This window comes from Corylus avellana, chromosome ca11 (assembly GCF_901000735.1).
Source record: "Corylus avellana chromosome ca11, CavTom2PMs-1.0".
Classification (NCBI taxonomy): Eukaryota; Viridiplantae; Streptophyta; class Magnoliopsida; order Fagales; family Betulaceae; genus Corylus; species Corylus avellana.
Genome location: NC_081551.1, coordinates 11,438,805 through 11,465,530, shown reverse-complemented (window position 1 = coordinate 11,465,530; position 26,726 = coordinate 11,438,805). Strand labels below are relative to the sequence as shown.

At 39.3% G+C, this 26,726-nt stretch overlaps 1 protein-coding gene across 2 annotated transcripts in view; it reads left to right on the top strand.

The window, feature by feature from the left end:
* The window catches only part of LOC132165455 (DNA topoisomerase 3-alpha), a 106,241-nt gene that overhangs the window by 6,245 nt on the left and 73,270 nt on the right, over window positions 1-26,726 (top strand). For both annotated transcript variants that reach the window (XM_059576034.1, XM_059576033.1), the window contains exons 2-11: window positions 4,549-4,727; window positions 4,812-4,884; window positions 5,080-5,202; window positions 5,290-5,411; window positions 5,499-5,571; window positions 5,669-5,785; window positions 7,163-7,246; window positions 9,161-9,340; window positions 9,473-9,601; window positions 24,928-25,002. In XM_059576034.1, coding sequence (XP_059432017.1) covers window positions 4,549-4,727; window positions 4,812-4,884; window positions 5,080-5,202; window positions 5,290-5,411; window positions 5,499-5,571; window positions 5,669-5,785; window positions 7,163-7,246; window positions 9,161-9,340; window positions 9,473-9,601; window positions 24,928-25,002 — 1,155 coding nt within the window. The remainder of the gene's footprint in view (window positions 1-4,548; window positions 4,728-4,811; window positions 4,885-5,079; window positions 5,203-5,289; window positions 5,412-5,498; window positions 5,572-5,668; window positions 5,786-7,162; window positions 7,247-9,160; window positions 9,341-9,472; window positions 9,602-24,927; window positions 25,003-26,726) is intronic.

Here is a 26,726-nt window from a genome sequence, read left to right as displayed (position 1 = left end):
TGACCGAGACACCAAGTTCTTGTCTCACTTTTGGCGAACATTATGGAGGCGGTTCGACACAGCATTGAACTTTAGTAGCACGAGCCATCCGCAGACAGACGGGCAGACAGAAGTTGTTAATCGAACTCTAGGTAATTTACTTCGATGTATTGCAGGTGACAAACCGAAGCAGTGGGACCTGGCTTTAGCTCAGGCTGAGTTTGCCTACAATAACATGGTGAATCGATCTACTGGGAAGGCACCATTTGAAGTCGTCTATGGGAGAACTTCGAGACTTGCAGTAGATCTTGCAGCTTTACCTAAGCTACCCGGTGCAAGTGTGGCAGCGGAGCATTTAGCAGAACGGGTGAAAGCTACCCAAGAGGGAGTTCGTCAGCATCTGGAAGAATCCTATGCTAAGTACAAGACGGCAGCAGACAAGGGTCGGCGATCGAAGATTTTTCAAGAAGGAGATTTTGTGATGGTGTATCTACGCAAGGGGCGACTGCCGACTGGTACTTCTGGAAAGCTGAGGAATAAGAAGTATGGTCCATGCAAGGTACTAAAAAAGATTAACGACAATGCATATGTCATCGATCTTCCAGAAGAAATGGCGATATCCTCAACATTCAACGTGGCAGACATTTTTGAATATTTTCCACTAGAGGAGTCAGAACTTAACTCGAGGACGAGTTCTTTTCAAGAAGGGGAGACTGATGTAGGACATGTGTGTCCCCACCCCCAAGAATAAATAGTTTACTTTTAATCTTTTTCCTACTAGGAATATATTTACTTTTCCTATTAGAATTATGTTTACTTTCCCTACTAGGATTATGTTTACTTTCCTACTAAGATTAGATTTACTTTCTCTACTAGAAGTAGGTTTACTTTTTCTCCAAGGATTTCTCTTCTATAAATAGGCTTGCCTATTATGTAAAACTCAATCAATTGAATTATTATAAAATCAGAGAATTCTCTCTCAAATACTCTGCGGAGTTTTATCCTTCTTTTAGCCTGCGGGCTTGTTTTTATCTTTTTGGGTAGAAGACGAAGACGCTTCTCCTTGCAGAATCAAAGACGCTGCTCTTTGATTAGTTACCTTAGTCTTCCGCTACGTCAATAATCAAGAAAATGAGAGCTAGTCTAGAATTGACCGATTCTTGCTTTCCTCGGATTGGGAAGATTACTACCTTGCAGTGTCACAAAGAAGACTTCAGCGCTTGATCTCTGATCACTTCCTTTTATTATTGGATTGTGGGGCTTCTTGCGGAGGTAATAAGTGCTTTAAATTTGAAAATATGTGGCTTAAAGCTGAAGGTTTTGTTGACAAGGTTAGTTCTTGGTGGGGGTCTTATTCGTTTGAGGGTTTACCTAGTTTTGTGCTAGCTAAGAAATTAAAATCCCTTAAATTGGATTTGAAAAAGTGGAATGAGGAGGTGTTTGGGGATATTGGGAGGAAGAAAAAGGAGTTGTTGGGAGGTATTCAGGAGTTGGATGAATTGGCAGAGGTAAGAGGCTTAGCCTAGGAGGAGAAGGTTCGAAAGACGGATATGGTGAAAGATCTGGAGAACACCTTGTTGTGTGAAGAAATTCATTGGGGCCAAAAATCGAGAGCTGTGTGGCTCAAAGAGGGGGACCGCAATACTAGTTTCTTTCACAAGATGGCTAACTCTCATCGCAGGTATAATCGTGAGGAAGTGCTTCGTATTAATGGCGTATTATCCGATGATCAAGCCGAGGTAAAAGATCACATTGTGAAGTATTATCAAAGCTTATACTCGGAACAAAGCACGTGGCGGCCTAGAATGGACAACCAGCCTTTTTTGCCCATTGATGAGGAGGATAATAGGTGGTTAGAAAGAGATTTTGAAGAAAAGGAAGTATGGGAGGTGGTTAAAGGCATGGATGGTGATAAGGCTCCGGGTCTGGATGGCTTCTCCATGGCTTTTTTTTTTTAAGCCTGTTGGGGTGTTGCTAAACATGATGTTATGGCTGTTTTTGCCGAGTTCCATCGTAGATGACAGTTGGTGAAGAACTTGAATGCAACTTTTATTTCCTTGATCCCGAAAAAGGTGGATGCAGTGGAGATGGACTTTCGGCCCATTAGCTTGGTGGGAGGGGTGTACAAAATTGTATCTAAGGTTCTTGCCAATAGGATGAGAATTGTGTTGGGTAAGATTATATCCTGCTCTCGAAATGCTTTTATCGGGGGTCGTCAAATCCTAGATTCTGTTCTTATTACAAATGAATGTGTGGATAGTCGCATGAAGTCAGGGGTGCCAGGTGTTCTTTGCAAATTAGACTTGGAGAAGGCCTATGACCATGTGAATTGGGACTTTGTGTTGTATTTGCTGCATAGGTGTGGTTTTGGCGAGAGGTGGAGGGCTTGGATAGAGTGGTGTATTACGTCGGTAAGATTTTCCATTCTTGTGAATGGTTCTCCGGAAGGTTTCTTTAACAGCTCGAGGGGAATTCGGCAGAGGGACCCTCTTTCTCCGTTACTTTTTGTGCTTGTTATGGAGGCATTGAGTAAGATGGTGAATGCGACGGTTGACCTAGGCTTTTTGACTGGCTTCTTGATGGGAAATAGGGTGTATTATTGGAGTTAGCGGTCTCTCACTCTTTATTTGCTGATGACACCTTGGTTTTTTGTGAAGCTTCTATCGAGCAAATCCGGTATGTGCGTCTCATCCTTTTATGTTTTGAAGCTGTTTCGGGTTTGAGAGTGAATCTTGGAAAGTCTAAAATTGTGGCTATTGGTGAGGTGGAGAACATTGAGGTTTTAGCTAATATCCTTGGGTGTAGTGTTGCCGATTTGCCTATGAAGTATTTGGGTCTCCCTCTTGGGGCAGTGTATAAGGATACGGTTATGTGGAATGATGTGATCGAAAAGATAGAGCGTCAGATGGCAGGTTGGAAGAGAATGTATCTCTCTAAAAGGGGTCGTTTAACTCTCATTAAGAGTACGCTCTCTAACCTTTCGACTTACTTTTTGTCTCTGTTTCCGATTCCTATGAGTGTAGCTAAAAGACTTGAGAAAGTTCAAAGAGATTTCTTATGGGGAGGGATGGGAGACGAGCCTAAGTTGCATCTTGTAAATTAGAATCAAGTCTGTCGTCCCCTTCGGTACGGCGGGCTTGGAATTCGAAAGTTGCATCAGTTTAATCAAGCTCTCCTGGGTAAATGGCTTTGGAGATATGCGAATGAGAGTGAGGCTTTGTGGTCTAAGGTTATCAAAGCTAAATATGAAGACTAGGATGGTGGGTGGTGCACAAAGGAGGTTTCGGGTTCCCATGGTGTGGGCTTATGGAAGCACATTCGTCAAGGATGGAATTTTTTTGCCAAAGGTATCCGTTTTGAGGTGGGGGTGGGTTTGAAAGTTCGTTTTTGGCATGATATTTGGTGTGGAGATTCCTCTTTGAAGCATGCTTTCCCGTCCTTGTTCAGCATTGCCAGACATAAAGAAGCTTAGGGTTGTCGAGTGGAATGTCATTTTTGTGCAGCTCGTATAGGATTGGGAGATGGATTTGATTTCTTCTTTCTTTGATCGGTTGTACTCTTGCAAGATATCCATAGGTTCTGTGGATCGTATTCGATGGTCATCGTCTAAGAAAGGCAAGTTCGAGGTTAAGTCACTCTTCAAGGCCTTGTCCAATTTTGACCATGAGGTGTTTCCTTGGAAGAGCATTTGGCGTACTAAGGTGCCTTTACGAGTGGCTTTTTTTGGGTGGACCGCGGCCTTAGGCAAAATTTTGACTCACGACACCCTGCGGAAGAGGAACCTAGTGGTAGTGGAGTGGTGTTGCATGTGCAAGAAGAATGGAGTCAGTCGATCATCTTCTTCTCCATTGCGAGATCACAAGTGTTCTTTGGCATACTATTTTTGATCGGTTTGGGTTGCATTGGGTCATGCCTTGCAAGGTGAGGGGCTTGTTCGATTGTTGGTGGTCGGGAGGCCGTTCCAGAAGCGCGGTAGTGTGGAAGATGATCCCTCTGTGTCTTATGTGGTGTATTTGGAATGAAAGGAATGCTAGATGCTTTGAGAACTCTACTAGGACTATAGAGGAATTGACTCATTTTTTCTTCTTTACTCTGTATTCCTGGACAGCCGCTTGGCTAGCTCCTATAGGGATTAGTTTCTCTGATTTCCTTTTTCATTTTTCTCCCTCTTAGGCGCTCTCTTTTATACTCCCCGTGTATGTGAGTTGCGCCCCTCTGCGATTTTGACTTATATCATTACTACTTATCCAAAAAAAGATTGCCATGATGCATATTATAGTGTTAAGATGGTAGGCGCGATTGTGATGCAGCTACTATGTTGAGGCATTTTGAGGGTCAGTAGATGTGATAACTTTTTGTCAATATATTTTACATAGAGGCATCTTATATGGCAGCTAGATCAACATTTGCAATGAGAAGTCGTTGGTTGGGATAACAGAGAAATTGGACTATCAGTTACAGTTATGTGATCTAGATAAGAGATTAACAACCATTTCACGTTTGTTCTTTTGCTTGTATGGATAACTCTCTGACCTATTCTTTCTTTGTGTTTGTTTTCTGCCAATTTAGGACAAGTTGGGTATCAAGAGGACGTTGGAAGAGGAAGCTAGGAGGTGCCAGTGGCTTGTATTGTGGCTAGATTGTGATAGAGAAGGAGAAAACATTGCATTTGAAGTGATAGAAGTTTGCACAGCAGTAAATGCTGATCTTACCATTAGGAGGGCTCACTTTTCTGCCTTAATTGACAGGTCCTAAACGTTAATATTCTCTTTGTGGTTTTTGATTATCATCTTCTTCTCTTTACTTTCATGCTTTGGTTTTCGAGTCTCCAGTGAAATCCATGAAGCAGTGCAACATCTTGTTGAGCCGAATAAATGGTTTTCTGATGCAGTGGATGCTAGGCAAGTGAGTACCTTCTCCCACCCAGGTGGAACTTTTACTTGTTCGTTCAAAGGCCAAATTATTTTGCACAACATGCCTTTTGAACTTGTTCACTATATAGCTGTTAAGTAAGAGTGTTGTAGTCCTACTATCATTCTTTTTTGTGTTAGTTGTATCTCATTCTACATGGAATGAAATTGACATTCTTGTTTGTTGCAGGAAATAGATCTTCGGATTGGTGCTTCTTTCACTAGGTTTCAGACTATGCTGTTGAGAGATGCATTTGTTATTGATTTGGCTACAGATGACAGAAATATTGTTCTAAGTTATGGTCCTTGTCAGGTATGGTGCCTGTTGACAATGATTTGTATTACTAACTGGGGCATGCAGTTCTCATGCATTTCCACTTTACCTCCTCCATAAGTGTAGTTCCCCACACTTGGCTTTATTGTGGAAAGATATTGGGAAGTACAAGCACATGAGCCAGAAGAGTTTTGGACAATCAACTGCTCACACAAATCAGATGAAGGCATTTCTACTTTCAGTTGGATGTAAACCATGAATGCCTTGGCAATTCCATTTTTATTTTTGATATTTAGTTCACGTAAAGTTAAATTTGACAGTGTCTGATTTGGTAGGCGTGGGCATCTGTTTGACTACACTTGTGCCATTATAATTTATGAGATGTGTGTTCAGGAGCCAACTGCAACTGTGAGTAATAATGAAGCTTTGTAACTTGAGCATTATGATAACTTTATGGTATAAATACCACTGAAATTTCACTTTTAGTTATTTAACTGCCGTTCAGGTTACAAAGGTTAGACAGCAGGAGAAGCTCAAGTATCCTCCACATCCTTTGAATACCATTGAGCTTGAAAAACGTGCTTCACGATACTTCCGGATGAGTTCTGAACACACCATGAAGGTTTGTAGTTTACGTCTGTGGTACATACAACAATTCCATATCCTTTCTAATTGATTGCTGCATACAGATGGAATTTAAATTGAAATCGAAGTAATAGGGTACAGTGATTGAAAGGTATTAAATTCAAGCTTTGACTGTGGTTCAGTTCCTTCAAAAGTATACTTTCTCTATGGAAGGTTTTATAGACTTTTGTGAAAAAAGAAAATAATGGGGAAATGTGTCTGTATGTCTGTAGTTGTAAAGAAAAACACAGGAAAGAAAAACACTTGAACTCGAAGTAATGGAGTACAATCATGGAAGGTTTTGATATGTGGTTCAATTCATCATAGGTAGAATCAATCCATGGAATTTTATATCCTCTTTATATAATAAAATATGAGGAAATGTGTGAATTTGTGTTTGCAGGCCTGTTCCTTCTATTTTGCTTAATTCTACGAAGTTCCATTGCTGTCCAATTTTTTTTTTTTTTAAACGTTAGCAAGATCCAGTCATCCAAACAATCTAATTCTTAACTCTGAATATGTGACTTATCCTGTCTTTGCTCCCCTGCTCTTAGAGCTTCAAATTTAAAATTAAGTTCACTTTGTACCAAAGCAATTATAGTTATTTTTGGCAAATGAAAAAATTATATGGCTTTCCTTCATGATCTATTAGAGCTACTTCTTAATAAGATCCTGGGACATATGAAATTGGCAGTTTACATATGCCTATAGATATTTCAGATACATCTCATATCATTGTCACTTATTCCTAGAGTTATTAATGAGCCGAGCTTGAGTGAAGAGTGCTTACTTTGTGATTATAAGTACTATAAATTTTACTTAAATTTGTGATTATAAGAAACGCATTGTTGATTCCAATGCTAATTATGTATAACTAATATATATTGAATATTACTACTTAATAAATAATATACCATATAAGCTATTTTTATTAATATATATGTACATATTAATAAATATATATGAGTTGAGCCTAACAAGCGACTCGAACTTTATACGAGCTTGTTTACGAACACTAACCGAGCCGAGCTGAGTTTATACGAGTTTGTATTGTTTAATAATTGAACCTAGTTTTGTGTTCACGAACGGTCCATTAATAATCAATTTGAGTTTGAGTCAAGCTTAATTGAGCCGAGCTTAAATATGTTCACGAGTAGCTTTGTTAATTTAACAGCCCCTACCCATTCTTGTTCATTTGTTCTGCAAAAATGAAAAGATATGAAAAGAAAATTGCTACTTGTTTTTCCAATATACTTGGGGAATTCCCTTTTTAAAAGCTTTTAATCTTATACTATGCTGATTATGATTCATTTACACTGTGAAATGGATATTTAAAATGCATCTCAGTCTGAAACACTTTTTTTTTTGTTTATAGGTCGCTGAAGATTTATACCAAGCTGGTTTCATCAGTTATCCTCGTACAGAGACTGACTGCTTTTCACAGAGAACTGATTTGCATGTTGGTAACTTTGTCTGCTATGGACAAGCATGAAAATGTTTCATATAGTGGCAACAGCATCTACTTAAATCATTGTAATCATCTAAGGTTTGGGACAGCAACAGGTTAAGGAATTAAAATTTGGAAGCTAGAAGAGAGATATAGGTAATATGAATGGGAGATATAGGTGAGAAAAATATGAATAAGAGAGTGCAACTGATGTGAAGTAAGAGAAAATAAGCAAGGGTTAGTAGAAATTAAAAATGAATCAACAGAGTACTAACTGGCGCAATGGTAGATGTTGCATACATGTTGATATTTAAATTGATACATCTATGTACTTTTTCTGTGTATGTATTTATCTCTGAAATAATGACGATATTCTCCAACAAGCATGGCATGCTTCTCTTGGTCATAGCACAGGATATTAACCCTTTCAACCTAATGAGGAACATGGCTTATACATTGAATAACTAAAATAATAGTACTCTCGTTTTATTAGTTTATTCTTAAAGTGCATGGATCCATCTGCTTCCATCTGCATAGTAAGTTTTAGTAATCCTTAATGATGGCAACATGATCAAGAGGACTGCCTTTAAGTACATCATGGTTATGGACATAAATGAGTTTGTTAGTCCCTTTCTGTTGGCAAATACTCCTTCAGGTGGGGCCCGAGCCATCAATGAGATACCACTTTGGAAGAGCTAGAATTCTGACCCTGTGTCATTTGTCACATGCAATGTTATACTTTTTTGATGACTGCGTTTGCTCATGCATGGCGATGACATGAAGACAGGAATTTTTCTTGTTTGATATTCTTGGAGATCTCCAAGATGCTTAGAAGTGGATGCTTTGATATTTTTATTTATATCTTAATCTAAAGAAATCTTCATGTTAAGTTGCATATACTTGAAAAAGACGAAACTGACATGATTTAAAGCCTGTTTTGACCTTTAAAATAACTTTTATGTTGTTGTTTGACTATTCATTCTTGGTCAGGATTGAAATGGCATAAATAAGATGCCAACAACTAGCAGAAGCACCTGCTATGGGAAATGACATTAAGCTTTTACTAATTGTGAAAGTTCTTTGGTTATACTTTTAACACATTGCCTGAACCAATTGGACGAAAGTGTTTAAACTCATCTTTTCTTCTGGTCGCTCTTTGGATATGTTGAAATGAAAATGGTTTAGGTTCATGATTTCAATAATTTTTATGTAGATGTATATCTTGGGTGTAAACTTTTCTCTTATTGGATTGGACCTCAAGTGATTATGAGTCTTTTGATATTTTTGAGGCTATTGAGATTATCTTCCAATGTTTGGATTTATGGAGGTCCTAGTTGATAATTTATCTGTAACTCTATTATGGAATTTGATTTTTCATAAGTAGTGGTTTTGTTAGATTTTGCTTTTAGTTTGGGGCACTTTCAACTCATAATTATACCAGGGTTGAGTTTTAAAGGCAATTACCTCTCTATCTTGTTTTGAAATTTGTCTACCTTTTGCTTATATTTTTGGATGTCTTCTGTTTACCATGTACCCTTGTTTATGTGCTTAATAGATGTCAAGTTCCACATCTCTTAAAGTAGCCACGACTTTCAGGCATTCACCTTTGTGAAAACATCCTAAACTCATGCTTCTTGATCGACTCAGTTATATGCCAACTCTCCTTCCTGCTTAACGCCTTTTTAAGATTTCCCTTTTAGTTTCTTTTTTCCTGGAAAAAGAAAAGGTTATCACTACTTTCTACTGTTGATCACATGCCAGCATAGCATTTCCACTAAATATCTTTTGCTCTCCATGCATTATAGCAGCTTTTTCACTTAATTTGATGTCGTTTTCATCCCTGTGTTGACCATTAACTCTTTCTTTGGTTGCTTTTCATCAGCTTTGATTGATTTAACGAGCCATCATGTCATTAATTTCATGTAGGCAATTGTGCAAGAACAACAAAGGCACCCTGTATGGGGATCATATGCACAGCGGTTGTTGGACACCGGGACAGGACTTTGGAGAAACCCTAGCAATGGTGGACATGATGACAAGGCCCATCCACCCATTCATCCAACAATGCTTTTTTCTGGTGAAACTCGATTTAGTCAAGACCACCATGTAAGCAGTGTCACCATCTTAGTTGTATTTGACTGGTTACTGCATGTTCTTGAATTGTATTTTCCTTGTCTGAGCTAAGATGCTTGGTTTACTGTTTCTTTTGAATTTTAAATAACATTAACTTTGTGACAGAGATTGTATGAGCTGGTTGTTCGCCATTTCCTGGCATGTGTCTCCCAGCCAGCAGTAGGGGCGGAAACTAATGTTGAAATTGATATTGCTGGTGAATTGTTTTCTGCATCAGGGAGAGTGATACTAGCTGTAAGTTTTCTTTGACAGTTAAAAAAAAAAAATCTTTGCCATCTAGAGTTGCATTATGACTTATTATTGGGCTTTTGAATAGCAAATATGTTATACTTCGATGGCTCATAGTTGGGTATGCTTGAGCAAAAATTTGAGGAAACTGGAACTATTTTTAACTATCTCCAATGAGTCAAGAAATATGTGTCAGTTGAAGTCAGTAAATTGTAAAGTTTAATATGCTGTCAGGATTTTGCTCCATTTTTTGACTAGCTTTGGAGTTCAATATTTCAATTAGGGTATAATTAAGGACTTCTCTACTTCTCACAGAAGCTAAAATCAATGAAATATCATAATCTGTTGAGTGGGTAAAATTTTTACAAATTGTTCAAATGTCACCATTTTATTAAGCTTTGAAATTTTTATGGATAATTATTAATTCATGAATAGTAGCAATTGTTCTTACTAGCTTAATTTCTATTAAAAGTATACAACAGACTGGATATGCAAATTTTGCTGATCAAATGTGTTAGTATTGAGCAATGATATACTTATACGGTAAAAGATTTGCTTATGCTTTTTAGTTCATTCTTAACGCAATTGGTCCTGCTTTTGGAGAAAGGAAAAGAGTTATGATATTTAGCTTGTATCCTCATTAGATCTTATTGGGTATGACAGATATAAAACTTAGATTGTATATAAGGACATTTCTGTTTCATCATTGCATGTAAGTTATGTGTTATCTTGGCCCCTAAGTGCAACAAGAGCCATCTCGATGTATAACTGCAGAAAGAGAAGCCTTAGTAGCTTCATATTGGGCATGATGGACTGTTGATTGAAGTCTTATTTCTGTGAGAGCAGCAGCGCAAGATTGGGACATAAAATCAGTGAATTCTTTTCTGATTTGATATATCCATGAGAGTTCAGGAAGCAGAAGATTAGATAATCTGTTGGAGGTTGAAACAAAATAGTCTCTTGATGGTTGGTCTTTTAATGCTTTGGGAGGGCCTAAAGGTGCTGTATCCTTTTATAAGTTGTTGGGAAAAATTCTTATGGTAGATAACCTGATGATTCTTGCGTTTGGCCTCACCATTCTATCTTGGAGTGAACATAAGGTGTTTGATGGATGATGCCTTTGCTAGACAAATAGGTAGCAAAAAAAGCGGACTCATACTCTTTGACATTATTAGGTGGCAAGATTTGAATTTTTTTATCCAAATTAAGTTTTAGTTTCGTGACAAAAAAGTTGAAATATAGAGAATAACTCATAATTATTTTGCATAAAAAATAACCAAGTCATGCAAGAATGATAATTGATGTAGGACGATATTTATCTTTATTTTCGGTAAAAACGAAAATAAAGAAAATATCAAAAATAATATTGGAGCAGCGCCGCTTGATCAGAATTTTAGCTATTCTCAAACAATGGAAGTACAAAAGGAAAGATTGCCACGATTCCCGCTGATTGTCAATTTTATATTAAGATTTTATTTTATTTTATTAGGACTTTATTTCCTTTCCTTATTAGGATTAGGTTTACTACTACTATAGGATTATGTTTACTTTCCTACTAGGATTAGATTTACTTTCTCTACTAGAAGTAGGTTTACTTTCTCTACAAGTATTTCTCTTCTATAAATAGGCTTGCCTATTATGTAAAACTCAATCAATTGAATTATAATCAAATCAGAGAATTCTCTCTCAAATACTCTGCGGAGTTTTATTTTTTTCTTAGCCTGCGGGCTTGTTTTATCTTTTGGGTAGAAGACGAAGACGCTTCTCCTTGCAGAATCAAAGACGCTGCTCTTTGATTAGTTACCTTAGTCTTCCGCTACGTCAATAATCCACAATGTTACAAAATATTAAAATTTATTAGAAGCAATGTTTTGTGGTCCCAAACATTAGAATGCACTAACTCAAAAGGACTCGAAATCCAACTAGGAACCCTAGTTGAGAAGGACACACGATGATATTTGCCAAGTTCGCAAGACTCATTAAAAGAAGGCACATGACTCTTCAAAATAGGAAGAGATGGATGATCAAGACGACATTGGCATTCAAAACACCTGTTGAGGTGTTATCCCCACCTTTCTCTACTTCAAAAGGTGTATCTCCTAAGGTGTTTGGATGTGTTTGTTTTGTCCACATTCATGGTCTAGCTTGGGGTAAGTTAGATCCTTGTGCCCTCAAATGTGTCTTTGCGGGTTATTCTTCTAGGTAGAAGGGGTAGAAATCTTATCATCCCCCATCGTGAAAACATTTTTGTCTCGATGGATTTTACCTTTTTTGATACACAACCATATGTCTCCCTAGCCCAACATACTGTTCAGGGGGAGGGTTTTAGTAAAGAGGAGTTTTCTAGTTTGTTACTTGTACCTGCTTTTGTGCTAGAGCAAGAGAAACAATAGCCGTTTTCTAATGAGTCTCCTACTGATCCTACTGATAAGTTATACACGCTGCCTGTGGAAGAGTTGAGAGTTTACTCCATACTCCAAAAAGTAAGACTATTCGTCATCATACTTGCCAAACATCTAATCATGACTCTGGTAACACTACATTCCTAATCTAAATCCTTAAATACCTGTTGTCGATGATATGAATCTTCCTATTGCACTACGCAAAGGAGTTAGGTCACGCACTCACTATCCCATACCTGATTTTGTATCCTATCACATCTTTCATCATCCTTCGTTCCTTTGTGTCCAAATTGTTTCTAATTCTATTCCTAGAAATATATAGGAGGCTCTTAATGATCCAAAGTGGAGGGAAGCGATGCAAGAAAAGATGAAAACCTTTATGTGATCATGCTAAATTGCCTAATGGGAAGAAGGCAATTGGATGCACGTGGGTGTTCACTGTCAAGCTTAAGGCTGATGGTTCAGTGGAATGATACAAGGCCGCATTAGTTGCAAAATATTTTACACAAACTTATGGAATTGGTTATGAGGAAATATTTGCTCTAGTAGCAAAGATGAACTCAACTAGAGTTCTACTTTTTGTAACAACAAATTTGGATTGGCCTTTGCATCAATTTGATGTGAAAAATGCATTCGTTCATGGAGATCTAGTTGAAAAAGTATACATGGAAGTTCCTTCTGGACTTAAAGATCCACCCTCTATGGGGAGGTTTAAATGATGAATTCAAATACCATTTGGTTAATTGGGATAAGATTTGCTCTCCTATTTCCGAAGGAGGTTTAGGGATCAGGAAATTAAGATTGTTTAACCAAGCTTTGTTAGGGAAGTGGCTATGGCGTTATGCGCATGAGAGAAGGGCTTGGTGGCGAATGGTCGTAGATGCCAAATATGGTTCCGAATGGGGTGGTTGGCATTCTATCAATATCTCTGGGTCTCATGGGGTGGGTCTTTGGAGGTACATTAGTAGGGGGTGGCGGATGTTGTCTAGCCATACAAGATTTGATCCAAGAGATGGTTCCAAAATCAAATTTTGGGATGATGTTTGGTGCGGAGAAGCGTGTCTTAAGGATGTTTTTCTAGGCCTTTACACCATAGCTAATGCAAAAGATGCGTCTATTGCTGACAATTTGGATCTCACGGGGGGAGCTCTTCAATGGAATGTTAGCTTTTCTTGGTTGATTCATGATTGGGAGTTGGAAGTGCTAGCCTCGTTTTATACTTTGTTGTACTCTAATAAAATGAATAGGGAAGGAGAGGATAAAATGTTGTGGATTTCGTCAAGTAAAGGGAAGTTCGATGTTCGATCTTACTATAATGTCTTGGCTAGTACTGAGGCTAGTCATTTTCCTTGGAAGAGTGTTTGGCTCACCAAGGCACCCTCGAGAGTGGCCTTCTTTACTTGGACAGCGGTGTTAGGGAAGATCCTCACAATAGATAATCTTAGGAAAATGAATCTCATTGTGATCAATAGATGTTGCTTGTGCAAATTGGATGGAGAAACGATTGATCATCTTTTTCTCCATTGTGAGATCGTTCGCTCTCTATGGGATGCTATCTTTAGCCGATTTGGATTGTCATGGGTCATGCCTCAAAAGGTGGTGGATTTGTCTGCTTGTTGGTGGTCGGGAGGGCGTTCTCGAAGTGCCGTTGTGTGGAAAATGGTTCCCCTTTGCCTAGTGTGGTGTTTATGGTTAGAAATAAATGCGAGATGCTTTGAGGATTCTGAGAGATCTTTGGAGGACCTCAAGGCGTTTTTCTTCTACACGCTTTTCACTTGGATAGCAGGTTGGCTTGCCCCTTTAGTGATTAGCTATCTTGATTTCCTTGTTTTTTTTTTCTTCTCTTAATTAGGCGTTTTCTCTTATATACTTCCTGTGTACTTGGGTTGCGCGCCTCTGCGCTTTTGATATATAAACTTTACTTATCAAAAAAAAAAAGATCCACCCTCTATGGTTAAAGTGTGCAAATTGAAGATGGCTTTTTATGACTTAAAACAATCTCTAAGAGCATGGTTTGAGCGGTTTTCTTGAGCTATTCAGAGATTTGATTACAAACAAAGTTTGGTTGATCATACACTTTTAATCAAACATTCCACTCAAGGAAAGGTAACAACTTTGATTGTGTATGTTGATGATATTGTAGTAACAAGAAATGTTGAGGAGATGATAATAAACTTAAAACATAACCTCAAGGGGTTGGCCCAAGTGGTGGAGGCCTTGGTGTTGAGGTATCATCCCTTCAAGGTCCAAGGTTCAACAACTTATGGGTGCAAACAATCCTTTGGGGCCACACCCCTTGGTGAAAAGCTAGCGATTTAACCAGTTCTGTGTAGGGAAACTTCCGAGAGTGCGGTGTATGAAACCGGGGTTTATTCTGCAAGGGTGGGTTCGAAGGGCCTTGCCTTGGAGAGGTTCCCCGACATCACAAAAAAAAAAAAAAAACTTAAAACATTCTCTTGCTAGGGAATTTGAAATAATAGACTTGGGCAGTTTGAAGTATTTTCTGGGCATTAAGGTGGCAAGGTTTCGATATATTTACCTCCCAACAGAAATATATTCTTGATTTTCTCAAGGCAACAAGAATTCTCGGATATAACCCCATTGATAATCTAGTGGAAGTGAATGTTAAGTTGAGAGAAAGTAGTGAGAGCCTTTGGTGGATAAAGGTAGATATCAGCAATTGGTTGGCCGAAGGATCTTTTTGTATCACACCTGTCCTGAGATTGCATATGCTGTTAGTGTGGGGAGTTAATTTATGCATTTCCTGTGAGGGCCTCACATGGAAGCGGCTTATTGGATCTTTCAGTAGTTAAATTCTTTGCCAGGTAAGGGACTCGTTTTCTTGATATGATTATTTGAAAGTAAAAGCTTATACAAATGCAGTTTGGGTTGGATATATTATGGATCGACAGTCCACGTCAAGTTATTGTATGTTTGTGGGAGGTAATTTGGTTACATAGCGCAGCAAAAAACAATCAATCATTGTTAGATCAAGTGCAAAACCAGAATTTAGAGCCATCACTCAAGGAGTGTGTGAACTATTATAGTTGAAGATACTTTTGAAAGAGCTTGGGTTTGATTCCAAGGATTTAATGTGTTAAGAGGTTTGCATGAAGTAGGTTTTGAGAAAAGAGGAGGCTCGTCACATAATACGTAGCCTACCTCAAACATATTATTATATAAGCTTAAAGAATACACAAATGACTAAAATACCCTCAAACCCTAATACATTCTTCTAACACTCCCCCTCAAGCTGAAGCATATATATCATATAAGCCCAGCTTGGAACAAATAAACTCTAGCCGGTTACGACATAATGATTTTGTAAACAAATCAGCTAATTGGTCTCCAGACTTCACGAATGGTGTAGATATATCTCCATTTAGTATTTTGTCTCGGACATAATGACATTCGACCTCAATATGTTTAGTCCTCTCATGAAACACTGGGTTAGATGCAATATGTATAGCAGCCTGGTTATCACAAGATAATGGGATAGGAGTAGGAGCTACGAAACCAATCTTCTGAAGAAAGTGTTGTAACCATGTCAACTCAGTATCTGTATGAGCCATTGCCCTGTACTCTGCTTCAGCACTAGATCATGCCACCACTGTTTGTTTCTTACTCTTCCAAGTTACAAGATTACCGCCGAAGAATGTGCAATATCCTGTAGTAGACCGTCTGTCTGAAGGAGAACCTGCCCAATCTGCATCAGTAAAACCTTCGACCCTAAGATGTCCATTCGGCTTATACAATATCCTTAGACCAGGTTGTCTTTTCAAATACCGAATAATGCGAGTAACAGCTTCCCAATGTGTAACCCGAGGAGCCTCTAAGAACTGACTTACAATGCTAACTGCATATGAAATATCTGGCCTAGTGATAGTCAGATAGTTCAACTTCCCAACTAGACGACGGTACCTGCCAGGATTTTCAAATAATTCACCTTCGTCCTTTAGTAATTTCTTATTTGGATCCATCAGAACATCAACAGGTCGAGAGCCCAAAGGACCTGTTTCTTCTAACAAATCAAGTGCATGCTTTCTCTGAGATAAGTTAATGCCTGTTCGAGATCTAGCAACTTCAATACCTAGAAAATATCGAAGTTTGCCCAAATCCTTTGTATGAAATTGTTCTTGTTGAAATGACTTTAATCGGGCAATGCCTCCTGAATCATCTCCAATAATAACAATATCATCTACATATACCACAAGAGGGATATAGCCTGCACTAGTATGTAAGTGAAATATTGAATGATCCGTCTGACATCTCTGAAGACCAAACTTCAATACAGCTTCAGAAAACTTTTCAAACCATGCCCACGGTGATTGCTTGAGACCATACAATGCCTTTCTTAATTTACAAACAAAGCCCTGAGACTCCCCCTGAGCAACAAACCTAGGTGGTTGCTCCATATAAACTTCCTCACACAAGTCTCCATGTAAGAAGGCATTTTTGACATCCAATTGAAACAACGGCCAATCAAGATTAGTAGCCAAGGAAATAAGAACACGAACAGAAGAAATTTTAGCTACTGGAGAAAAAGTGTCATCATAATCAATACCATATGTTTGCGTATTACCCTTAGCAACCAGTCGAGCTTTCAACCATTCAATAGAACCATCAGGATAAAATTTAACTGTGTAGACCCATTTGCAACCAACAGTCTTCTTATTAGGTGGTAAGGGAACAAGCTCCCACGTTCCATTATGATGCAAGGCCTTCATTTCCAATTCCATAGCTTGCCTCCAACCAGAGTCAGATAATGCAGCCTGCACTGTCTTTGGAATGGAAATACTAGAGAGATGGGACACAAAACAAGAAAGTGAAGGAGATAATGAACTAGTGGATACAAACTGACTAATAGGATGTTAGGTAGTGCAAGAACGTGTACCTTTCCGTAGGGCAATAGGCAAGTGGTCGGATGGAGATGGGAGCACCGGATCTATAGACGATAAGGATGATGGTGGCGGAGCACGAAGACGACGCTGATAAACCTGGAGTGGAGCACGAGCAGGAGGAGAAGCAATGGCAGGCTCAGAGAGGAGGGGAACATGCAGTGGAAGAGATGCGGCATCAGGTGCAAGGGAAGAGTCGCTCAAGGAAGTAATAGCAGGAAAATAGGGGAGAGACTCATCAAAGGTAACATCAGCGCAAGTGAAGTAGCGTCGAAGGACCGGACTATAGCAACGGTAGCCTTTCTGGGTTGTGGAATATCCAAGAAAGACACATTTGGTAGCACGAGGGTCAAGTTTATCAAAACTAGGGCTCAAATTATGAACATAGCAAACACACCCAAAAACCTTCAGTGGCAAGAAGAATGGGGATGAGGAAGGATATAAAAGAGAATGAGGAGAGGTCCCTTCTAAGACTGAAGAGGGCATCCTATTAACAAAATAACAAGCAGTGAGAATAGCATCAGTCCAAAATTGTTTGGGAACATGCATATGAGACGAGAGACAACGTGCGACATTCAATAAATGGCGATTCTTGCGTTCAACGACACCATTTTGTTGTGGAGTGTGAGCACATGAGGTTTGATGGATAATGCCTTTATCAGACAAATAAGAGTCAAAAGAACGAGAGGTATATTCTTTAGCATTATCCGAACGCAAGATACGAATTTTCTGAGCAAATTGAGTCTTAATCATATTGCAAAAGATTTGGAAAATAGAAAATAACTCGGAACAATTTTTCATTAAAAATAACCATGTCATACGGGAAAAATCATCTACAAAAGTAACAAAATAGTGGAATTTATTGGACACTGCATTAATGGGACCCCATACATCAGAATGAACTAATTGAAATGGACTAGAAACCCTAGGAACAACTCGTGATGGAAACGAGGCACGATGATGCTTACTAAGCTGACAAGCTTCGCAAGGCACAAACAATTAATGACGAAGACTCGAGACTTGATGCTTCAATGTAGAGAGGGAAGGATGACCAAGGTGACAATGCCACTGAAGAGTGGATGTGGACGACTGCAAAGCACGAGAGGGGGGTGTAGGTGCTATATTCAGATAATATAATCCATCGACTTCATGCCCCATACCAATCATCCTCCTCGTCTTGAGATCCTGAAAAATACACAAAGAAGGGTAAAAACTAATGGAACAGTGAATGGTTTTTGTAATTTTACTAATAGACAACAAATTAAAAGGAAAACCAGGAACATGTAGAACAGACAACAACTCAATATCAGGACTCAGATGGGTAGTGCCTGAGCCGACCACTTTGGAGAGGGAACCATTAGCTAAGGTGACACTTTTCGGTGTAGCAACAGGATGATAATCAGAGAGGGAAGTAGACGAACCAGTCATATGGTCATTGGTGCCAGAATCGATAACCCAAGGGTCGCTAGTGGAGGATAAGAGACAGTGAGATGCAGTACTTGACTGAGCAAGAGTAGCAGTGGAAGAGGTAGAAACCCGCTTATAGGCTAAGAACTGAGCATACTCATCTTTCGGAATGGATATCAAATCATTCTCGAAGTTTGAACTCGAATGAACCGGTGGCCTAGATGGGCCTGGAGAATCCTCGTGAAAAGCAACCTGATTGGCAAACCCAGATGGTGTGCCATGTAAATCCCAACAAAAATCCACCGAATGGTTAGTACGATCACAATGAGTGCATTTGTGAGGCCCACGACCTCCAATGCGACCACCTCCCCGATAATCGCGTCCACCACGAAAACTATGACCACCTCGACTACCACGTCCACCACGGGAACTATTAAGGCTACCACAAGTAGCAATAAAAGCAGCACGATCACCATTCCGTTCCGTGCTCAATAGAGAACTATGGTTAGAAATAGTAGCACGCTGAAGCCGAGAAAAAACCTCAGGAAGTGATGGGAGGTCGGAGCCACCCAAAATCTGCGCACGAACAGACTCATACTCAGGTTTCAAGCCAAGTAGAAACCGAACCACATCTACATCTTGACGTTGCTTTTCCATTTTCTTCAAATCAGTGGAGAGTGGCTGATACATGTCTCTTTCCTTACAAATGGAGACAACCTGATTGTAGTACTCATCGACAGTTTGATTACCTTGCTCAAGCCCAAATTATTGTTTACACACCTCATAAATCCGAGTGATGTTCCCAGTACCAGAGTACATATGCTGGAGATGATCCCAAATTGCCTTTGCAGTAGGAAGATAAAGACACGAGGATCCAATGTGGGGCTCAATACTGTTCAACATAAGAGATAATTTGATTGTCGGCCTGGTCCCAACTACTCGCAGAACTAGGATCCGAAGGCTTTCCGGATTCCAAGTGAGAATACAAACCTTTCCCGCGCAAGTATATTTCTACAGATCGCGACCAATAAACATAATTTTTGCCATTTAGTTTCACAAGTGTCATAGGGGCCGGACCCATAGAAGCAGAAGTAATCAAATCGGAGTTTGGTGCCATAATGTGGTAACCAAAGGTCAACAACTACAAGATCCCACCAAAGAATAAACTACCAAGTAGAAATAGGCAAAAAACTCAACCAAAACAGACCCAATTTGAAACAAAAGTTGTTGCAAGTAACTTAAGTCAACTAAAAATAACCTGAACCGGGCTGAACAGGGTCAGAACTTAGCTGAACAGGGTCTGAATCGGGCTGAACAGAGCTGAACCGGGCTGAATAGGGTCTGAATCGGGCTGAAAAGAGCTGAACTGGGCTGAACAGGGTCTGAACCGGGCTGAACCGGTCTGAACAAGGTCTGAACCGGTTTGAACAGTGAAAAATCAAAACGCGGACAGCCTTATCCCGGTTTGAGGTTGGGATATCCTTATCCCGAATACAAGCAGCAAATCCTTGTAACCAAACACCAAGCTCCTTCTTTGTGAATCGCCGGAAAAGGACCGAACGTTGCCGGTGACACCTAAATCTTGCTGGCGACACTCAGATCGTGCAGAAAACCACCCAGACAGCGTCGAAAACCACCCAAACAGCGCCGGAAACCACTGATAACGTGCTGGCGGTACCCAAACCGTGCTGGAAAACACCAAGCAGCAATGCACTGAACCTCCGACGACACGCAACTAATGAGAACGCGCCGGTGACACTCAAACCGTGCCGGAAAATACCCAACGACGACGCACAAAGCAGTCAACGACACCCAACAATTGTCTCCGGCTACCCCTGAGAGTTCCAGCCACCACCGCAGACAGAATCAACCGACTACACCAACCAACCACCAAAGACAATGACTACACCAATTCTGCCGACGACAACGGGTCGAAATCCAACATTGGAGATGGCGGCGAGATCACATTATTGGTGAGAGTGAGCTTGGCGCCATCTCCTAGCATGGGCATGAAGCCCAAGAATTTATATTTCTTCAATCAGCAAGATCAATGGGGGCGAGAGATAAAAGGGACAGATAAAATGTTGGAGAAAGGAGAAAAGAAAAAAAGAAATGGAAGAAAAATACACAATATTAGGAAAAAGTATAAACCCTAGGCTCTGATACCATATTAAGAGGTTTGCATGAAGTAGGTTTTGAGAAAAGAGGAGGCTCGTCACATAATACGTAGCCTACCTCAAACATATTATTATATAAGCTTAAAGAATACACAAATGACTAAAATACCCTCAAACCCTAATACATTCTTCTAACATAATGAAACTCTATTGTGTAAAGCTGCAGTTAATATTGCTCACAATCAAGTCCATCTTGATTTTTTTTTTTGATAAGTAATGAGAATATTATTGAAAAAAGCATAGAGGGGCGCAACCCTAATGCAAAAGATATATACAATAGAAACCCCTACGGAATATACAAAGAGCACATATTCAAGAACTTACCTATAGTCGGGACCACACTACGATGATGAGCCAACACCCACAAGTGTAGCATAGATATCATATTCTTCCTCATCCCATCCACCGAACACTCCTTATCCTCAAATGTTCGAGCATTCGTCTCCCGCCAAATACACCACGTGATACACAAAGGAACCATCCTCCAAATGACTTTAGAGATAACCCTACCCCCCACCTGATTCCAGCAAGACAACAAGTCAATGAACCGTTGCGGCATGACCCACTCAATACCAAATAAAGTAAAAACATAGTTCCATAATTGAGTAGCCACTTCACAATGAATCAACAAATGATCTACAGACTCCCCATTCTTCTTACACATACAACACTATTCCACTACCACAATTCTTCGCTTTCGCAAATTGTCATGTGTCAGGATTTTACCAAGAGCCGCAGTCCACCCAAAAAATGCCACTCTCGAAGGTACTTTAGAACGCCAAATACTCTTCCATGGAAACCCCCCACAATCTGGAATGGACAAGGCTTTATAGAACGATTTTACCTCAAACGTACCCTTTTTAGATAAGGACTATCGAATACGGTCCGCATTACCATAAGAAACCTTACAAGAGTACATCAATTCAAAGAAAGATGAGACCCCATCCAATTCCCAATCTTGGGTGAAGTGCACAAAAAGGACATTCCACTCAACCCTCCCATTCCTTCAACTAAAATTATCCTCCACCCACGCATCTTTGTACCTCACAATACCAAACAAGGAAGGGAAAGCATGCTTCAACGGTTGATCATCACACCAAATATCATGCCAAAAGCGAACTTTCGCCCCCACCCCCACCTCGAACCGCACACCTTTGGCAAAAGTATCCCAACCTCTTCTAATATGCTTCCACAAACCTACACCATAAGAACGCGATACCTCCTTCGAACACCACCCACCATCCTGATCTTCATACTTGGCTTTTATTATTTTGTACCAAAGCGCCTCACTCTCTGTCGCATATCTCCATAACCATTTCCCCAAGAGAGCTTGATTAAACTTCTGTATATCCCGAATGCCAAGACCGCCGGCTCACAAGGGATGGCATATTTGGTTCCAATTAACAAGATGCAATTTTTGTTCATCTCCCATTCCTCCCCACAGGAAATCTCTTTGAAGTTTCTCAATCTTGTTAACCACACTCATAGGAACAAGAAACAACGATAAAAAATAAGTTGGGAGATTAGACAACGTACTCTTTACAAGAGTTAAGCGACCTCCCTTTGATAGATACAATTTCTTCCATCCTGCCATACAACGCTCCATCTGTTCAAGTACACCGTTCCACATAGATGTATCCTTATGCTTCGCCCCTTGTGGCAAACCCAAATACTTCATAGGCAACGCCACAACACTACACTCAAGAATTTTAGCCAAAACCCCAATGTTGTCCACCTCCCCTATAGCAACAAGTTCTGATTTACCAAGATTAACTCTCAGCCCTGAAACTGCCTCAAAGCACAAGAGAATAAGGCCTACGTACCGGATTCGCTCAGGATATGCTTCATAGAAAATCAAAGTATCATCAGCAAATTTGCTCGGAGAGTTCTATTAACCATAAGAGTTCTAGCCCTAGTAAAGGCAAGAGGGTGTAGGGTTCCTTATGGGTTTTTGGGGCCGTGTTTGTTTTGGGATGCTTTGTGGGTTTTGGGTTTTCCTTTTTTTTTTCTTGCTTTTCTTTTTCCTGGGTGTCCTTGTGTATACTTGTGGTGTACTTAGGGGCACTTCACGCATTTTTGAATAGACGCTTGATTACCTATAAAAAAAACAATTTTCTTTCGACCAAACTTCTCTTCTTCTTTTCTTCTTTCTCAACTGTTAGAAGAATGTATTAGGGTTTGAGGGTAATTTAGTCATTTATGTATTCTTTAAGCTTATATAATAATATGTTTGAGGTAGGCTATGTATCATTGAATAGCCTCCTCTTTTCTCTAAACTTTCTTCATGTAGACCTCTCAACATGGTAATAGAGCCTAGGGTTTATACCTTTTCCTGATATCTTGTTTTTCTCTCTCCCAAATCTTTTTCTTTCTTTTATTTCTTTTCCCGGTTCTATTCTTTTTCCTCTCGCATTTATATTGCTACTGATCAAAGGCAGTTGAAGTGCTGGGCTTCAAGCCTGTGGTGGAAGATGGCGCCAGGTTCCCCATCGCCGATGGTGTGATCTCGCCGTCATTTCCATGGGTCTTAAGTCGTTGTCAATGGTTGGTTGGCGTCGTCGGTCAGTGCTGTCTGTGGTGATTGATACTCTCTGCAGTGGCCGGAGATTGTAGTTGGGAGTTTTCCGGCACGATCTGGGTGTCGCCGGCACGGGTTGGTTGTCGTCGGAGAGGTTTGGCAGTCTCCAGAGGTTTGTTCGTTGTAGTTGGGAGTTTTCCGACATGATCTGGGTGTCGCCGCACAGGTTGGTTGTCGTCGGCAAGGTCTCCGGCGCGGTTCCGGCGGTTTTCATAGACGAAGTTGGGTGTTTGGCTCCAGGTGCTTGCTGTCACGTATTCGGGATAAGGATATCCCAACCTCAAACCGGGATAAGGCTATCCGGATTTTGGTTTTCCCTGGTCCAGACCGGTCCAGACCCATTTTACCGTCGGTTCATCCTGGTTCAGTCCATTTTCCGGCCGGTTCAGTCCGGTTCAAGCCATTTTCCATCAGTTCGAGCCAGGTTCAAGCCGGTTCAGGTCAGTTTTTTGACAATTTCTCACGGTTTCTTCCGGTTCACTATGGTTTAGACCTGTTTTGCTCAACTTCAGTTCGGTTCAGGTCAGTTTTTGACGAATTTTATCGATTCTGCCATGGTTTGAGTTGTTTTTTAGTTGACATTCATCGCTGTCAGCAAGTTTTGCTTCGAGTTGGGGCTATTTTGTGTGAGTTTCATTTTTTTTTTCCCCTATTCTACTTGGTAGTTCGTTGGTTGGTGGAATCGTGTAGTTGTTTGCATCTTGTTACCACATTATAATGGCTCCTCCCGATTTAATTACTTCTGCTTCTATGGGTCCGGCTACTATGACACTTGTGAAACTTAATGGAAAAAATTATGGTTATTGGTCGCGATTTGTGGAAGTATACTTGAGAGGGAAAGGTCTGTATTCTCACTTGGAATCTGAGCAACCTTTGGAAGATAGGCCTTTTGGGTTCTCGAATAGTTGATGTTCCGATGGATCCAAATAAGAAATTACTAAAGGATGAAGGTGAATTATTTGAAGATCCCGGCAGATACCGTCGTCTAGTTGGGAAGTCGAACTATCTTACTATCACCAGGCCAGATATTTTATATGCCGTTAGTGTTATTAGTCAGTTCTTGGAGGCTCCTCGGGTTTCACATTGGGAAGCTATTACTCGGATTATTCGTTATGTAAAGAGAACCTGGTCTAGGAATATTGTGTAGACCAAATGGACATCTTAGGGTAGAAGGTTTTACTGATGCAGATTGGGCAGGTTCTCCTTCAGATAGACGGTCTACTATAGGATATTGCACATTCTTCGGTGGTAATCTTGTAACTTGAAAGAGTAAGAAACAGACAGTGGTGGCACGATCGAGTGCTGAAGCAGAGTACATGACAATGGCTCATATGACTACTGAGTTGACATGGTTACAACATTTTCTTCAGGAGATTGGTTTCTTGACTGCTACTCCTATCCCATTATCTTGTGATAACCAGGCTATACATATTGCATCTAATTCGATTTTTCATGAAAGGACTAAACACATTGAGGTTGATTGTCATTACATCTGAGACAAGATACTCAATGGAGATATATTTACAATATTCGTGAAGTCTGGAGACCAATTAGTCGATATGTTTACAAAGTCTTTATGTCGTAACCGGTTAGTGTTTATTTGTTCCAAGCTGGGCTTATATGATATATATGCTCCAACTTGAGGGGGAGTGTTAGAAGAATGTATTAGGGTTTGAGGGTAATTTAGTCATTTATGTATTCTTTAAGCTTATATAATAATATGTTTGAGGTAGGCTACATGTCATTGAACAACCTCCTCTTTTCTCTAAACTTTCTTCATGCAAACCTCTCAACATCAACTATTTATTTATGTCATCATTTTACTTGATGATGATTATGTATTTGACATGATTGCTTCTTGTGTGAACAGAAAAACTACTTAGATGTTTATCGCTTTGAGTCTTGGGGAAGTTCAATGATCCCTGCATATGTCTTTGGACAACAGGTTTGCTATTGATCATCACATCTTGAACTGAACTTAAGTTTTCCAATTGGAATTGATTATTGTTGTATTATTTTACTTTATATTCGATCTGGCATATCACTGTTTTCACATGCCACTGCATACATCTTATCAGTCAGATGGATTATTTTGCTAGCATATAACTCCTTGGACTCCTTTCTCCTCATAGATATGTCATCAATGCGATATGATTGAACTTAAAAATGTTCTTGGTTCACACATTCTATTAAATACTTTTATGGACTCCAAAGGTGCTTGACATTTTAGCTGATTCGTGATCGAAGTGAAATAATAATGGAAATTACATTATACAAAATCCAACATTAATCAAATTTATAATCCATTTAAGTTTGCTGATTGTTGTGATGTTGTCTTTGTTCATGGGCCATCTATATTTCTTGTGATTACCATTTCATTGTGATATAATTTTTAAGGATATGTCATCTACCCATGATTTATATAAGATTGTATCTTATTAGGGTTAAATACTAAATACCCCCTTGGGGTTTCATTGCTTTATTTTTTTTTCCCCTAGGGTTTGATTTTTATTACAGAAGGTCCTTGTGGTTTTGATAATAGACCAAATTAGTCATTTCGTCAGTTGACCATTAGTTGACTTAACGGAAATCTACGTGGACCAATCAAATGTTGACACGTGGCATATACTTAAAATTTTATTTTATTTTATTTTTAAATTAAAAAATAATGTATTTAAAAAAAAAAAAAAAATTGGGGGTAGCTCTTGGCCATTTGGGGGTGGCTCGGCCACCCCCATCCGGCCAGATGGGGGTGGCCAGGCCACCCCATGGCCAAAGCGCCACCCTCAAATGGCCAAGGGGGTGGCTCGGCCACTCTCGATCTTTTTTTTTTTTAATTTTAAAAAAAAATTAAGTAGGTGCCACGTGTCAACATATGATTGGTCCATGTGGAATTCCGTTAACTCAACTAACGATCAACTGACGGAGGACTAACTTGGTCTAGTATCAAAACCACAGGGACCTCTTGTGATAAAAATGAAACCCAAGGGGGAAAAAAATAAAGTTGTGAAACCCTAGGGACTAATTTAGTATTTAACCCTTATAACAATTAACATTGACCCATTACCCGTATAACTTAGAGAATGATACAATCATATAACTATATAAGTATATAAATGTTTACATATAAGATACAATATATATTAAGATTGACATTATATACTTGACCCGTGTTAGTGTTAACATTTTAACATATTAACTAAATAATACTATATGTAATATGATAATAGTGATTAGTGTGTGTGAGTGTGTGACATAAAGCATTTTACGTCGTGATTTAAAAAATACTTAATTTAAAATAAGAAGAAAAAAAAATACGCGATTGAAAAAAACACAATTTTTAAAATCGTAATTATTAAAATTCAAATAACAAACTGACCCTAAATAATACTACATAACACAATTTTTATTCATAATTCCTAAATTTTGAATTTTGAATTTTGAATTTCTTATTGAATTTAATAATTTGAATTTGATTTATGGTATATAAGTGTAATCGTAGCCGTCCAAAATGTTTTGATGATCTAATAGCCTTTGGATGATATTAGTAGATGACAGCTATCAAGCATTTACTAAGAAGTATGTATATGGTGTAACAGAGACACCGTAAGCTTGCCTTGTTTATTCTAATCTGACGAGTAATATTAAATGTTGAAAACGTAAATATAA